Source organism: Portunus trituberculatus, chromosome 31, assembly GCF_017591435.1.
Source record: "Portunus trituberculatus isolate SZX2019 chromosome 31, ASM1759143v1, whole genome shotgun sequence".
In the NCBI taxonomy this organism is placed as follows: domain Eukaryota; kingdom Metazoa; phylum Arthropoda; class Malacostraca; order Decapoda; family Portunidae; genus Portunus; species Portunus trituberculatus.
In genome coordinates, this window is record NC_059285.1 from 9,205,306 (window position 1) to 9,220,979 (window position 15,674).

The 15,674-nt window shown below is 39.4% G+C and overlaps 1 protein-coding gene across 3 annotated transcripts in view; it reads left to right on the forward strand.

Moving 5' to 3' along the window:
* LOC123511212 (endoplasmic reticulum mannosyl-oligosaccharide 1,2-alpha-mannosidase-like) overlaps positions 1-15,674 on the forward strand; it is a 70,151-nt gene that overhangs the window by 18,429 nt on the left and 36,048 nt on the right. For all 3 annotated transcript variants that reach the window (XR_006676707.1, XM_045266896.1, XM_045266895.1), the window contains exons 4-8: positions 6,209-6,303; positions 6,864-7,043; positions 11,483-11,631; positions 11,885-12,073; positions 12,683-12,870. Coding sequence is in view for 2 of the 3 variants with exons in the window: in XM_045266896.1 (XP_045122831.1) it covers positions 6,209-6,303; positions 6,864-7,043; positions 11,483-11,631; positions 11,885-12,073; positions 12,683-12,870 (801 nt within the window). In the remaining variant the exon portion in view is untranslated. The remainder of the gene's footprint in view (positions 1-6,208; positions 6,304-6,863; positions 7,044-11,482; positions 11,632-11,884; positions 12,074-12,682; positions 12,871-15,674) is intronic.

Sequence of the window (15,674 nt, forward strand, 5' to 3'; positions counted from 1 at the left end):
CGTCAACAACATCACTGCTCAGTTTATTCCACTTATCAATACTACGATGCGGGAAACTGTACTTTCTCGCGTCATTTAGACAGATATCTTTTATTAGGTTTTTTCCATGTCCTCGGAGATGATTACTTGTGGTCATCTTTATCAACTCTCTGTCCAGTATGTCAATCTTGTTCACCAATTTATACATAGTTATCATGTCTCCTCTTGTTCTTCTCTCTTCTAATGTGGTCAGCCCCAGTTCCCTCAGCCTTTCCTCATAATCTAACTCCCTGAGTCTTGGTACCATCCTTGTTGCCAGCCTCTGTACCCTTTCCACCTTCTTCACATTTTTCTTCATATGCGGTGACCAGATGCAAGCTGCATATTCTAACTGGGGTCTTATTAAAGTGCATAGTATCTTCTTCATCATTCCTTCATCTAGGTAATGGAATGCAAGACCAATATTTTGAAGCATGTTATATGTTTTCCCAAATGTCTTGTTAATGTGTTTCTCCGGTGACAAAGTGTTTTGCACGGTTACTCCTAGGTCTTTCTCCTCATTGGTCTCTTCAATTTTCCTCATCACCCAGCCTGTAATCCCTGTTTGGTCCGTATCTATTTCTTCCCATTTTCATAACATGGCTCTTGTTTATATTAAATTCCATCTGCCACTCTTTACTCCACTCATATATTTTATCAAGATCTTCCTGTAACTTGTTACAATCTTCCACATTATTTACTCTCCTCATAATTTTAGTATCGTCCACGAACATATTCATGTAACTGTCAATTCCTACTGGCATATCATTAACATAAATAAAAAAACATGATGGGACCAAGCACTGACCCTTGTGGAATTCCACTGGTTACCTTTTTCCACTCGGACTTCTTTCCTTTCACCACTGTTCGCATTTCTCTTCCCATTAAGTAATTTTCCATCCATTTTGCTAGTTTATCACTTACTCCTCCAATCTTCTTTAGTTTCCACATCAGTCTATTGTGTGGCACTTTATCAAAACCCTTTCTCAAGTCCAGGTAAATAGCATCCACCCATCCCTCTCTATGTTGTAGTATGTTAGTCATTCTTGAATAAAAACATAATAATTTGCATATGCACGATCTTCCTTTTCTGAAACCAAACTGCCTTTCACTCAGAATGTTTTCACTTTCTAGATACTCACTCCACTTTGCTTTAATTACTTCTTCAAATACCTTGCACAATATACTAGTCAACGATACTGGTCTGTAATTTAAAGGTTCCATTCTGTGTGTGTGTGTGTGTGTGTATTTACCTAATTGTAACATACGGGAAAAGAGCTATGCTCGTGTTGTCCCGTCTCCATATCTATTAATGTCCAGCTTTTTCTTAAAATCATGAATATTCCTTGCGTTGACCACTTCCACGTCTAAACTATTCCATGCTTCCACCCTTCTATGAGGGAAGCTATATTTTTTTCACATCTCTCCTATAAGTGGCCATTTTTAGTTTTTTCCCATGCCCTCTCGACATTCTTCCATTCCACATGTGTGTGTGTGTGTGTGTGTGTGTGTATTTACCTATTTGTATTTACCTATTTGTGTATTACAGGGCCCGAGCTAAGCTCTCTGTGTCCTGTTTCCTTGTCCATTCCTGTCATATCTCTCTTTCATCTGATTGACACACACTGCGTCAACGACATCACTGCTCAGTTTATTCCACTTATCAATGCTACGATGCGGGAAACTGTATTTTCTCACGTCATTTAGACAGATGTCTTTATTAGCTTTTTCCATGTCCTCGGAGATGATTACTTGTGGTCACCTTTATCAACTCTCTGTCCAGTATGTCAATCTTGTTCACCAATTTATACATAGTTATCATGTCTCCTCTTGTTCTTCTCTCTTCTAATGTGGTCAGCCCCAGCTTCCTCAGTCTTTCCTCATAGTCTAACTCCCTGAGTCCTGGTACCATCCTTGTTGCCAGCCTCTGTACCCTTTCTACCTTCTTCACATTTTTCTTCATATGCGGTGACCAGACACAAGCTGCATATTCTAACTGGGGTCTTATTAAGGTACATAATATCTTCTTCATCATTCCTTCATCTAGGTAGTGGAATGCAAGGCCAATATTTTGAAGCATGTTATATGTTTTCCAAAAAATCTTGTTAATGTGTTTCTCCGGTGACAAAGTGTTTTGCACGGTTACTCCTAAGTCTTTCTCCTCATTGGTCTCTTTAATTTTCTCATCACCCAGCCTGTAATCCCAGTTTGGTCTGTATCTACTTCTTCCCATTTTCATAACATGGGTCTTGTCTATATTAAATTCCATCTGCCACTCCTTACTCCACTCATATATTTTATCAAGATCTTCCTGTAACTTGTTACAATCTTCCACATTCCTTACTCTCCTCATAATTTTAGTATCGTCCTCAAACATGTTCATGTAACTGTCAATTCCTACTGGCATATCATTAACATAAATCAAAAACATGATGGGACCAAGCACTGACCCTTGTGGAACTCCACTGGTTACCTTTTTCCACATGGACTTCCTTCCTCTCACCACTGTTCTCATTTCTCTTCCCACTAAGTAATTTTCCATCCATTTTGCTAGTTTATCATTTACTCCTCCAATCTTCTTTAGTTTCCACATCAGTCTATTGTGTGGTACTTTATCAAAGGCCTTTCTCAAGTCCAGGTAGATAGCATCCACCCATCCCTCTCTATGTTGTAGTATGTCAGTCACTCTTGAATAAAAACATAATAAATTGGATACACGATCTTCCTTTTCTGAAACCAAACTGTCTTTCACTCAGAATGTTTTCACTTTCTAGATACTCACTCCACTTAGCTTTAATTACTTCTTCACATACCTTGCACAATATACTAGTCAACGATACTGGTCTATAATTTAGCGGTTCCATTCTACTACCATTCTTATATATAGGCACAATGTCAGCTCTTTTCCACTCTTTTGGGACTAATCCTGTTTGTATGGAGGTTTCCACAATATCAAATATGGGGTTCAACAATTGATCCTTACATTCATTTAGCAACCTCCCAGATATGCCATCAGGCCCCATTGATTTATTAATATCCAGATTGCTTATAATTTTCCTTACATCTTCCTTAGTAACCATGATGTCCTGCATTTGCTTTATTTCCGTAGGTCTTCCTCCCATAAAATGCTCCTCCTTTGTAAACACTTTGCAAAAGTTGTCGTTCAAAATTTCAGCTATATCTCCAGCATCCTCATATACTTCTTCCCCGTTTTTTACCTTTACTATTGCCTCCTTTATATTTAGTTTTCCATTTATGAATTTGTAAAACATTTTTGGGTCACTATCACAGTTTTCCACCACCCTCTGTTCATATTCCTTCTGTGCTGTTCTCCTTACTTCAACATATCTATTCCTTGCTGTTTTGTAAACTTCTCTTGATAATACATCACTGTTTTTCTTAAGTTTCTTCCATGCCTTTTCTTTGTTCTTTTTTGCTTCTTCACAATTTCTATTAAACCACTGTTTATTATTTAAAGTCCTCTTTCTGTAATATGGCACAAACTTTTTCACAGCAGAGTTATACAAATCCATAAATTTATCGTATTTCAATTGCATATCCCTTTCCTGGTATACCACGGACCAGTCAATTTCATTAAAGAACTCCCTTATATGGTTATAATTTGCCCTAATATAATTTAATTTTTCCTCCCTGTTCCACAATCTTATTCGTGCTTAATTCGTATCCAGCTCAAAGCTTAGGACATCATGATCGCTTCTCCCCAAGGGACATTTATGTTCAATTTCCTCTTTTAGAGATGCCCTGGTAAATACCAAATCCAACCTTGCTGCAACATCTTGTCCCCTGCACCTTGTTGGTGATCTCACCCACTGTGTCATCAAGTTATTTGTTGCTACCTTTAACAATTCCTCTGCCCACTCACCACCGTTCACCACTTCGTAGTCTTCCCACACTATTTCTTTACAATTAAAGTCTCCAACTATCATCACTCTATCCTTTCTGATGAGTTCTTGCTTCATTCTGTCTAGAGTATTTCTCATCACCATTTGGTACTGTTCATATTCCCAAGCATTGGTTCTGGGTGGTATGTATACTGTTATAATATTAATGTCCCTGTTGCCATCTGTTATAAGCATACTTATCACTTCCTCATTTCTCTTACTATAGTTCACCTCCTTCACTATCAGATCTTCCTTAATAAGAACCATTAAACCACCACCTCCTTTATTTTTTCTATCAATTCTCCATACTTTGTAGTGTTTTACAACAAACCAGTCTAGCTTTATTTCAGGCTTTAGCTTTGTTTCCACTACTCACATTATGTCCGGTTCGTTATTTCTTAGGTAATCCATACATTCTAGCGTCTTAGATAGAAATCCATCTATATTCATGTATTCCATTCCTAGTCTCTTTCTTCCATGTAATGTCTTTTCCGTCTGTTTTATCCACCACTTCTTTAGCCTCCCATTTCTCATCCTTAAAAAAAACTTGGTCCTTTCTTCCTCTGTTCTTTCGTCATTCCTCTCTTTCACTTCAGTTACAAGCTCTTTCATTTTCATTCACTCATCCTGTGACATATTTCTTCTTATGTAAATTGTTTTGGTTTCCTCAGAGTCCTTAAGTTTCCAAGCCCTCCTCAACAAGGCCTCAGCTGCCACCTGAGACTTTAATTTCAATTTTAATGGTCTATTCTTGCCTTCCTCAAAAGCTCCTAATCTCACACTTTCTTCTACCTCAGCATATAGGTCCTCTTCTTCCACAGAGATCTTGTTCAGTAAAGACTTAATCCTGTCATTTTCCTTATCCCTCCTGTCCTGCCAGTTCCTGTCAGTTTCTTCCCTCAATCCTATTATGATCACACATTTTTCTTTTCAGCAATATCTCTCACCACATACTCATTTTCCTTTAGTGCCTTTACCATTTCCTCTGCGTAATCCCTTTATTTTCCTCTTCCTGTTTTTTCACTATCTCCCTAAAGGACCTTTGTATCTCCTGATGTTCATGGTTCACTTCTTTTATCCTGGCATCAATTAGATTAAGGCATTCCTCCTTCCTCAAGTCCCCTTCGGATATTTTCATCTCCATTTCCAGGAGTTTAGCCTTCATCTCTTCACATTGATTCCTTAGTTGTTGGTTTTCTTTCTCCATCTCTACTTTTTCCTTCAATAGCTCTTTATTCGCTATCGTTAACAAATAGATCTCTTTTTTGAACGAATCATTCTCGGCTATAATTCTATCCAGTTTTTCTTCTATGGACAAAATGTTTAGGAACTTACTTTCCAGTGCCTGAACTCTTGCATCCATATCTAATTTCTCCAGTCCTCTTGGCGTAGTTATAAAACCTTCAAAGTCCCGGGCTTGTCTAGACGCCATATTTGTTATCGTCAGCTGATTACGGCCAAAACAATCACCGCCCACACTCTCCTCTCAGGGACCACTCTCCATATCCTTCACTTTCAACACTATGCGACAGTAGGAGATTAACAGGACACTAACTTAGAGGTACCCGGGTCCTGTAACACCATAGGTATTTTCCTTTTTCCCGTCCGCAGCCGGAGACGAGCTGTTCTCTCTCAGCGACGGCGAGTGTGTGTGTGTGTGTGTGTGCCCATAATTTGAGCTAAACTTGTGTCCCAGGCTCCTTATATTAATCTATCCAGTTTTCTTTCATTTGATGCACATCCTATACTTATATGATCAAGTGCTTCCCAAATGTCTTCAGTGTTACATGAAAGCTGTTGTGTTATGTCATTGTAACATGTCCACTCTCTTCATCTTTACCTTAACAAACAACACTGAGGAGAGTGCAGCACCAACCTTAATTCTTCATTCAATTCCTTGAGTAAATACATTCATACACATAATTTTTCTTCAATATATTGATAGTACTATAGGACTTGAATTTAACAGTATCTTTTGTATTGAAATCACTGACTCTTAATATAATGTAACCAAATATTTTCATCCTAGAGGACACATGAAAATTGGAGTTTTGTGTAAAAATAGTATTTATTACAAACTGTTAAGGTTACTATGTATCTAAACATGACAAAATTGGCAGAATTTTCAGTAATTGATTAAATTTGATAGTTTATATGTAAATTACACAATCAAAATAAGGACATTTAATCTTCCCACTAATTTTTTTTGAGTGGTTCTAATATTTGGATCTAAGCAGAAGCATAACTGTTTGTAACACTGCTTCATGACAATTGGTGTTGACCTGCAGGGTGGAGACAGTACCAGAGGAGCAGGCCCTGAAGGATGATCCAGGACATGATGGCCGGGACCAGATAGTGCCACCACCAGGATTACCTCAAAAAAGTATGTTACAGATGGAGAACAGATGGTCATAAAAATATTTGTAACATATAATGGAAGGATCTGTTAATATATTGTCTCATTGTCTTGTGTGTGAAATTAAATCATAAGACCAAATGAATTACACTTGTTATGTAGAAATGTAGAAAAAAGTGTTGTCATCTGAACATTTTAATATGAATATAGGTACAGTTTAAATTCAAGGCAGTGTTTTAATAAAGTTATTTTGTAGTAACAAAATTTAAATGGCCATAATGCAACTACTGAAATAAAAGGCCCATTGAAGAAATGCTAATGTTTCGCTATACTACAAAGATGACAATCCCCTTAAAAAAAAATAAAGTTATATCTACTGTTCATAGCATAGATATTACTATGAATAAATGTTTCCTTCTCAAAGAGAAAAAATACAATTCTGTTTAAGTGGAAGTAAATTAGATGGGACAAGATCACTTAGTTAAGTATGGAGATGTGTTAGACACCCCATTAAATGTAGTTCAAAGGTTAGAACTATTAAGTGCACAACATGAAACTGATCACCATAATTACCATCCTCTTCACAGGATCAGCAAGGCAGGAGGCAGTAGTTGCAGCCATGAAGCATGCCTGGAAAGGATATAAGACTTATGCATGGGGCCATGATCACTTGAGACCTGTCTCACAGACTCGTAGTGATTGGCTCCGCCTTGGTCTCACCCTTGTGGATGCCCTTGACACTCTCTGGATCATGGACTTACGAGAAGGTGGGTATCTTGCCTGTTTTAGGCTAAAGATGAGAACCTAAACCATCTTTATAGATATATCACAGTAGTGTTGGGCAGAATGTAACAAATAATGAATATGTAAGACCTTCAGCTCATCAAACCTGACCAAGCCACTAAAGTTTTGAGTACTTAAATGCTTGTGATTAGTCCTCAAATCCAATAATTATAAGATCATTGTAATGTAGGTAAGTGTGTGATGATTGGGGTTCCTCTTCGGCTGTGCTGTCCAACTATTTGTGGTCATGTGTATGGTGTGCTGATACCAAAGCCAGATTTCATCCAGAGTTGGGGATGGGAAGATGATGTGGTGGACCAATCGCCAGGAAAATAACTGCTCCCAAAGCATAACATTGAATTTAGGTTACCAAAGAGTTGACAAGAATAAGTGACAACAAATCCATATACAGATATGCGTTGAACGACAGTAACCTCTCTCAAAAAATAAACATGTTATGTGGTTCAATTTCAAAACCTTATACAGGTAACTCTTTAGTTATGCATGTTTAATTTATGCATTTTTGTTAATACGCAACCAAAAAAAATATTATAATTAATTAAATTTGCGCGATTGGTTTGCTTATACACGATTTGGACTACATCCCACATCCCCCCTATTATCTGTTGTTTCTTATGAGAATTACAAGTTTGCTTTACGTGAATTTTGAAATACACGATGTCTCTTGGAATGCATCTATCGTATAAATCGAGAGTTACACTTTGGATTAATATATTACTGTATAAACTGTTGAATCATGACAACAATATTAGTCTCAAATAATATATCACCTGACATATTATTATCCTTGACACTTCTTGCTAGAGAGACTTTGATCTAAGGTTATCATTAATGAGATCACTCCTCATGTGAGTCAAGTAATTAAAACATTGGCAATAACATGCAAAGGTCATCATTGACATTTTATAGGCTAACATCATGGCAGGATGTTTGAATTGGCATGGGAGTTCATAAATCTGATTAAAAGAAATGAGTGCCTTTCCTAATAAAGAAGTCTGAGCTAACTTGCTCTCCAACCTGTGACTCTGGGCTGAGAGAGGAGCTGAAACCCTTAATTCATCAGTCTGGTTCATCTATCATCAGGAACCATGTGTAAATAAGCCTAGGTGCCCTTGACCAAAACCTCTGTAACACAGAGCCATTAGTATCATGAGCATCTAAAGCTGCTCCTAATTACGGCCATCAAACATATGTGTTTGTCTGCAGGTGCAGGAAAGCATAAAAAACTTTTGTTGAACTAGTAGATGATCCCATAATAATTTGAGAATCAACTGGCTCTGGAGTAATCATGAGCCACCTGCTGCAGCAAGATCAAGATCAGCAACATGTGAAGCTTGAGGTGAGCATGTGCATAGTTTGGTACGCAGCCACACCATATGACAACCCCTGTGATACAACAGTTGGGATACATTATTTACATCGACCTCTCTGTAACCACTGGTGTCACTGTCCCTCAAAAACATTGAGTACCTGCTCACCTCCTTAACCAAACTGTAACTAAGACTGGTAAAATACCCTTCACCACTGAAGTGCAGAACTATCCTACTGCTCCAGAAGCCAGGAAGGGACAGTATCATAGGGAGGAAGATCATCACTACTGGGTGAAAAACACAAGCTTACTAAGTGACTGGGCCTGCCGTAGCCAGACCTGTAGAGGAGAGTCTAAGTCGCTCATTCGCCATCATGACAAACAGCTGATGACCAGGTAAATATCGCTCTATGGGGAAGAGATGATAACCGGCGTGACAACCGAATGGTTGATTGACGGCTACGTCATAAGAGACACACAAAACGGAGCAGGATATATATATACAGGCAACCCCCGCTTAACGAAGGGATTATGTTCCTAAAAAACACTTCGTTAAGCGAAACTTCGTTAAGCGAACCGATTATAACAAGTTTAACCCCTGATTTGAACTTCCAGTGAGAGTAAGCAAAGCGACAGTGCATCATAGTACAGTAAAAGGTTTGATGAAAGTAAAAATTATGAAGTTAAACATTTAGGTAGTTTAATTAAAGTCACTATAATGTACACTAATGTATGTATGTATGTAACTTTATAATGTTGATGATCTTAACTTTATGAAGGGAGGGAGAGTGAAACGGGAAATACACTAACCGGCAACTTGTGGAATGTAAACAAATTGCGCATCATTGTACCGCATACAAAACTTATGTACCACATTTCCACAAGGCTTTCCATTTTATCCATTGTAGAGTCACGAGTTCAGGTGGTTCTTTTAGCTTTCAAGGAAGATACAGTCTCACCAGCCTTCTTAATAGAGTCTGCTGACTTGAAAATATTTGACAGTAGATGGAGTCAAGATGGTGGCAAGCAATGTTATTAGTTTTCTGGCCTCTCTCTTGTCTGTGAATAATACCCAGCTTCACTTCGAGAGTAAGACACTTCCTGGTCTTCTTAGAAACGGTAGGCCACATTGCAGGGCGTTTTGATGGTAAGTTGAACTAGGGAAGATGAGCTGCTGGTGATGCTGTTTTGTTTTGACTAGGGAGTGAGTGGTGATCTTGATCTTGATCTTGATGCTACAGGTGATGCAGAATTTCTTCTGAGTCAGGCCTTTGTATTGGCAGCGCATGTGTTGTCCACGAGAGGCTTGATCTTGATCTTTATTCTACAGGTGTCTCAGGATTTCTCCTGAGGCAGGCCTTAGTACCAGCAGCTCCTGGTGTATTCAAAAGCCTGTCAGCTTGCATGATATGGTGGGGCTTTCAAATTTGGAAAAAATTACCTGGATAAAACTTCGTTAAAGCGAGTTTGGTGTTCGTTAAACGAGCAGATGGTAGTAAAACGAAACCTCCATTGTAGCGAAATTTCGTTGTGTGAACCTTTGTTAAACGGGGGTTACCTGCATCTAAAAATGGAAATGAAATTAAATTCCAATATTACATAGTACCACCCTGGAAAGAGATTTAGCAGACTAAACGAGTCACTGGCAACCAAATGATCACCATTGGCTGATACCATACTAATTGTTTTTCTTACTGCAATATTAACCCCTTCGTGCCGGATGTTAAAAAAGCCCGCCTGTATGATATATGGGTGGTAGTGCCGCGCCGCTGGAAACTCGTGCAAGCTTGTCATACTTGTCGTCTTTGTGTATTATGCTGCTATTTTTAGTTACTATATCGCTTCAAGAGGAAAGTGGGCGCTTCTCTTCGGAGAAAAAGAGAGAGAGAGAGAGAGAGAGAGTGACATTTGCTAATATTTTAGACACAAGCGGGACGCATGTAGCTTATCTTTGAGAGGAAGAGGGGAGGGAGGGAAGGAGAGGAAACGAAGGAGGAGAGAGAGAGAGAGAGAGAGATTAGAAAATTTGTTGTTTTTGTATTTGTGTGTGTGTGTGTGTGTGTGTGTGTTTTCACGAATGTTACAAGGCAGGACGCATGTAACTTATCTTTCAAGAGGAGAGGGGAGGAGGGAAGGAGATGGGAGAGAGGGAGGGAGAGAGAGAGAGAGAGAGAGAGAGAGATGCCATTGGGTAATTTTAGACACAAGGTGGGACACATGTAGCTTATCTTTAGTGATTGGTGGAGACAAGGATGGTGGGAGGAGCACTAGGATTTCAAGGACAGCATACGGCATGTATAGTTGGTATCCAACACACTATACGGGACAACTGAACTGAAGAAAGCTCAGAAAAGAAATATGAAGCCTACGTAGGCGTCACCGTATATGCTACTGGGGCTTCATGACGCCTACATAGGCGTCACCATATTGAAGGGGTTAAGCTCTGTGTACATATCATTGAGCAGAAAACACATACAAGGCTGCTACATCATCTGCACCTCATTAAGTGGCCACAGTGCAACAGATAGAGCAATTCCAGTGAGCTATTATGTAGAGACATCACAACAAACACCTGTTCCATCATGTAGCTGCTGACAAGCAGCCACATGTCTGAACTCTGGAAGTGTCTACCATATTCTGGCTTTAGTATCAGCTCACCGTAAGTCATGCATGACGTCACGCTTTTGGACTCACAGCCTATGAGGAATTCACAGTTTACCAACATGAATTTTCCAGGGGACAGATTTTAATATCTATGAATATTGATTACTAAAATCCATCACTTGCTTGAGCCAAATATATGATCTTGCCTGATTGACATCATACTGTAAGTAAATCCAGCCAGTTTTATTTCTTGCTGATCTTTTGTCTTCCCACTTGATTTTATTGATTTATGTTGAATGCTGCCATTCAAACCATATTCTTTCTCAATTATTGATTTTGTAGGTAGATTGATCTTAAAAAATTTTTATGTAGAATTTGATGTGAAGAATTTCACTGGATATTAATTTTAATTGTAAAGGAAGAAATCTCCTTAATATGTTATATGTCAATGTAAACTCAATCCTTATCTATGTTATGTATGTGCTACAGAGTTCAGTGAGGCAAGAGAATGGGTAGCAACACAACTCAACTTTAATCTCAACCAGGATGTGAATCTCTTTGAGACAACCATCAGGGTTTTAGGTGGCCTTCTCTCCACCTATCACCTCACAAAGGAGCAACTTTTCCTTGACAAGGCTGTGAGTCTCATAATCATCTCAATTTTCCTCCAGTTTGTCTCAATATTTACTGCTTTTATAATCAGATTTTTCATGTCTTTTTGAAATGCTTTTAACTCTCATTAAGACTGTTTTTAAAACTGGAAATTTTTTGTCAGATTCTTATAGGCATTTCTTTCTATTGATGTTACAAAATCTTTGAACTGTTTGAGTATGATCCCTGCATCTTATTACATACAGTCATATGAAGGCCTATTAAGAATCTTGCTTACAGGTTGACCTTGGTGAGAGGCTGGTGTCAGGATTCAACAGTGGCTCTGGAGTTCCCTTTGCTGATGTAAATTTGTATTCACGTCGTGCCTCCAAGCCAAAGTGGGGGCCAGACTCCTCAACGTCTGAGGTCACTACCATACAGCTGGAGTTCCGAGACCTCTCTCGAATCACTGGCAATCCTATCTTTGAGGTTAGCAAGCTTATAATCTAAAGAATAGATAAAAATTTGTATTCAAACAAGTATATAACCACCACAGACTTATGATTAGAAGATATAAATTACAAAGATATAGAAACTGTGGAAAAGCCAAAGATCCAATGTTCTCTCATACTGTGACAGTTGATGACTTTATGCAATGTTTAGGAAAATGGGTGTAGAAATAGTAGCATTGGGGAGCTATAGAACAGATGCACATGGTGATATTGGTTCTCTGTAAACTCAGAGAGTTTACAGAGAAGAATTAGATAAGAAATAAGAAATCAACATATTGTCTGCCTCTCACTTTCTTGTTGCTAATATTGAGAACCACTATGTTCATCAGAAGTGGCAGGACTACCTGATTCTAATTGGTGATTAAATCAGTGTAATGTATGCCCAGAATCCCAAATTAGCACTATCATTACTCTAACATAAGAATGCGAGATATAACTTCAAAACCTTATTGCAACATTTAATGATTATCAGATAGTATATGCAGATTGAAATGTCTTTCCTTGTCTTTGTTAATCATACATTTCTGCTTGATACTGGACTCACCAAAAATTTCTCTCCATTACCTAATCCAATTGATTACTGCAGGAGAAGGCCAGCTTTGTGAGTGAGCACATTCACAAACTTCCTAAGGTTGAAGGTTTGGTCCCCATCTTCATTAATGCCCAGACTGGCCAGTGGCGGTCCCACTCCACCATCACCCTTGGGGCACGAGGGGACTCTTACTATGAGTACCTCCTCAAACAGTGGATACAAACTGGACGGACTGTGGATTAGTGAGTGGCTTTTTTCTCAGTTGGCAACATAAGCCTGGCATATAGGCAAAAGAGAGCAGTGAATGGCTTTGCTTGGTATGTAAGCTGTAAAGGGTAGTGATCATATTTCTTTCAGTTATATAATGTTGCTAAGTATTACCATTGTAAATTGAACCACCATTATAGTATGCATACAACTATTGTGTGCAGTAATTGTAAGATTAAACGAGTACTTACCAAGTATGAAGTTTGATCGTAATTTCACGAACATTCAACGACGTCACAGTGGTGTACAACGAGATGCCATGCTACCATTCCACCGTTAGTCACTTTTAGAGAGGAGGTTTGAGGAAGCAGTTACAAATTACCGCAAGGACCCTTCGCCCTAAAGTGAGGATCACAAAACAGACAGGGTAGGGAGGGAGGGCGTTGTACACCACTGTGACGTCATTGAATGTTCGTGAAATTACGATCAAACTTCATACATGGTAAGTACTCGGTTAATCTTACAATTTCACGTCACGAATTTCAACTGACGTCACAGCGGTAGCCAATGAGAGCTTTAGAGAGATTCCTCAAACCTACTAAATTACAAATCCAGGTAAAAAACGAAACGCAATACTCAGAACATTGGTAAGGAAAATACCAAAATAGCAAACATAAGACCCATCACATGTATTTCAGGACAGTATCACAAAAAATCCCAAAAACCTTCCACAGGGTACAGAACAAATTTTTGTCCCTAAGTTTATGCCACAACCAAGTACTTATAGTGTATATATTTCTTGAACATTATGGGACCCAATCCTTGGAAACTTACAGAAAAAAAAAAATTCTTTTCCTACTTCGCAAACCTAAGAAGGGGGTCACAAACCCTTACAAAATTTTACATGAGAAAAGAACAAAGCATTACGACAAAACTACCCTAGCAAACTGGACCTGCTGGGCAAGAGGCTTCTGATAGTGTCGGGTAAAAATAGACTCCCTCGCCCATCCAATGGTGGAGACTACTGTAGCAAGAGGCAACATCTGGGCTGCCTTACTGGAAGAGGCTGACCTAGTAGAATGGGGAGAGAAGACAGTAATGTCAATGCCAGCAGCTCGCATCACGTCTCTCACCCAGCGTCGCAATGTATCCCGGGAGGCCAACCGAACCGGAGGTCGTGTAGTCAGGAAAAAACCCGTAAGTGACCCACAGATGGAGCAAGTCCTATCTAGATAATGCTTGATGGTGTCAACAACACACAAGCAGCTGTCATGTGGATAGGCATAAAAAAACAAGCCTGACATGTGGACCCCAGGACGAGAGGTTTTTAATAAGTGTCCAATCTCAAAACCAACCCAAGACTCTGTGACAGACATGTTTCTAAGATCTAGTAAATGTAAGGTCTGACCGCGGTGGCCTGACAACAAAAGCATAAGAATAACTAGTTTCCTTGACAACTGAATAAGAGACAAGTCCACAGTATGGCCAAGACCACAGATATAATCCAACACTACCTGAGGATCCCAAGTTGTATGGGAGCGTGGAAGAGAAGGTCTCTGTAAGAAAACTGCCTTCATAAATTGAGAGACTAATGGATGTTGTCCTGCAGGATGAACATTAATAGTAGCAATAGCAGAGATGGCTGAACGGATTGTATTCATGGAGCTGTATCCCCGACCTGTGCTGCGTTGATATTGTAACAAAAGGTGATCCAACAGGATGCTCACAGGTGGCTGAAACGGATCAGTTTCCCTTCGGAGGCAAAACAACAACCAGCTGCTGATATGCGGCCTATATTGTGCCCTAGTACTAGTTCTCCAGGAACGAAGGAAAAACTGGGCAACCTCCTGCGAAAGGCCACGACGCATGAATGCTGCCCGGAGAGCACCATCACTGTCAAAACCAACCTCCGAGCTCGAGGGTGTGTTAGATTTGGTTGTTGAGGGAGAAACAGAGGACAGTGTGGAAGCAAAACTGGATCGGCTGCCAACAACTGAAGGGCCGTTGGAAACCACACTTGTGTCGGCCAGAATGGAAGAATCATCAGAGCTGTCGCTTTGTCATCCTGTAGTTTCTGGAGAACTCTGGAGACAATGCTGAAAGGTGGAAATGCATATAAGCTCTTACCACCCCAATCCAAGGTGAAGGCATTAGTGCACATAGCAGATGGGTCTGGCTTCCAGGAGGCATAGGCAGGCAATTGAGCATTTAAACGAGTGGCAAAAAGATCGATAACTGGAGTATAAAAAAAGCTGACAAATTCTGTTAAAAATATCGGGTTGTAACATCCACTCACCATCCATCTTACTGACTCTGGACTCCATGTCAGCTGTCACATTGTACAAACCCTGTATATGCTGTGCTGACAGGGTAATATTCCTAGATGCAGCCCACTCATAAATCTGCACTGTAAGGGCATGAAGATTACCGTATTTTACGGCTTGCAAGACGCTGCATCTAGAAAGACGCACCCTAATATTTGAAAGAAATTTCTAAGAAAAAAAAAGTCATTCTCATACAAGAACACATTCACCATATACCTGACCACTGAACACAAAAACATACGAAGCAAGGAGTCTGCAAGACACTATTGTTTCACCACTCATTACAAATTTGCTGTAGCACTCACCACAAATTTAAAACTATGTAAATAAAAACACCAGAGGTAAATACATATACACAGTGAAACAGTCCATCTCTTCTTGTTTTAGTGGCGGGCGACGGCATGTTTTGGACCTGTTGTTTACATTACGGAATCACTTGTCCAATCACTGAAACCGAACGTCAGTGCTGCAGTTTGTATTTATTTTATTTTGCAGTCGTGCTTCATTGGATTTAT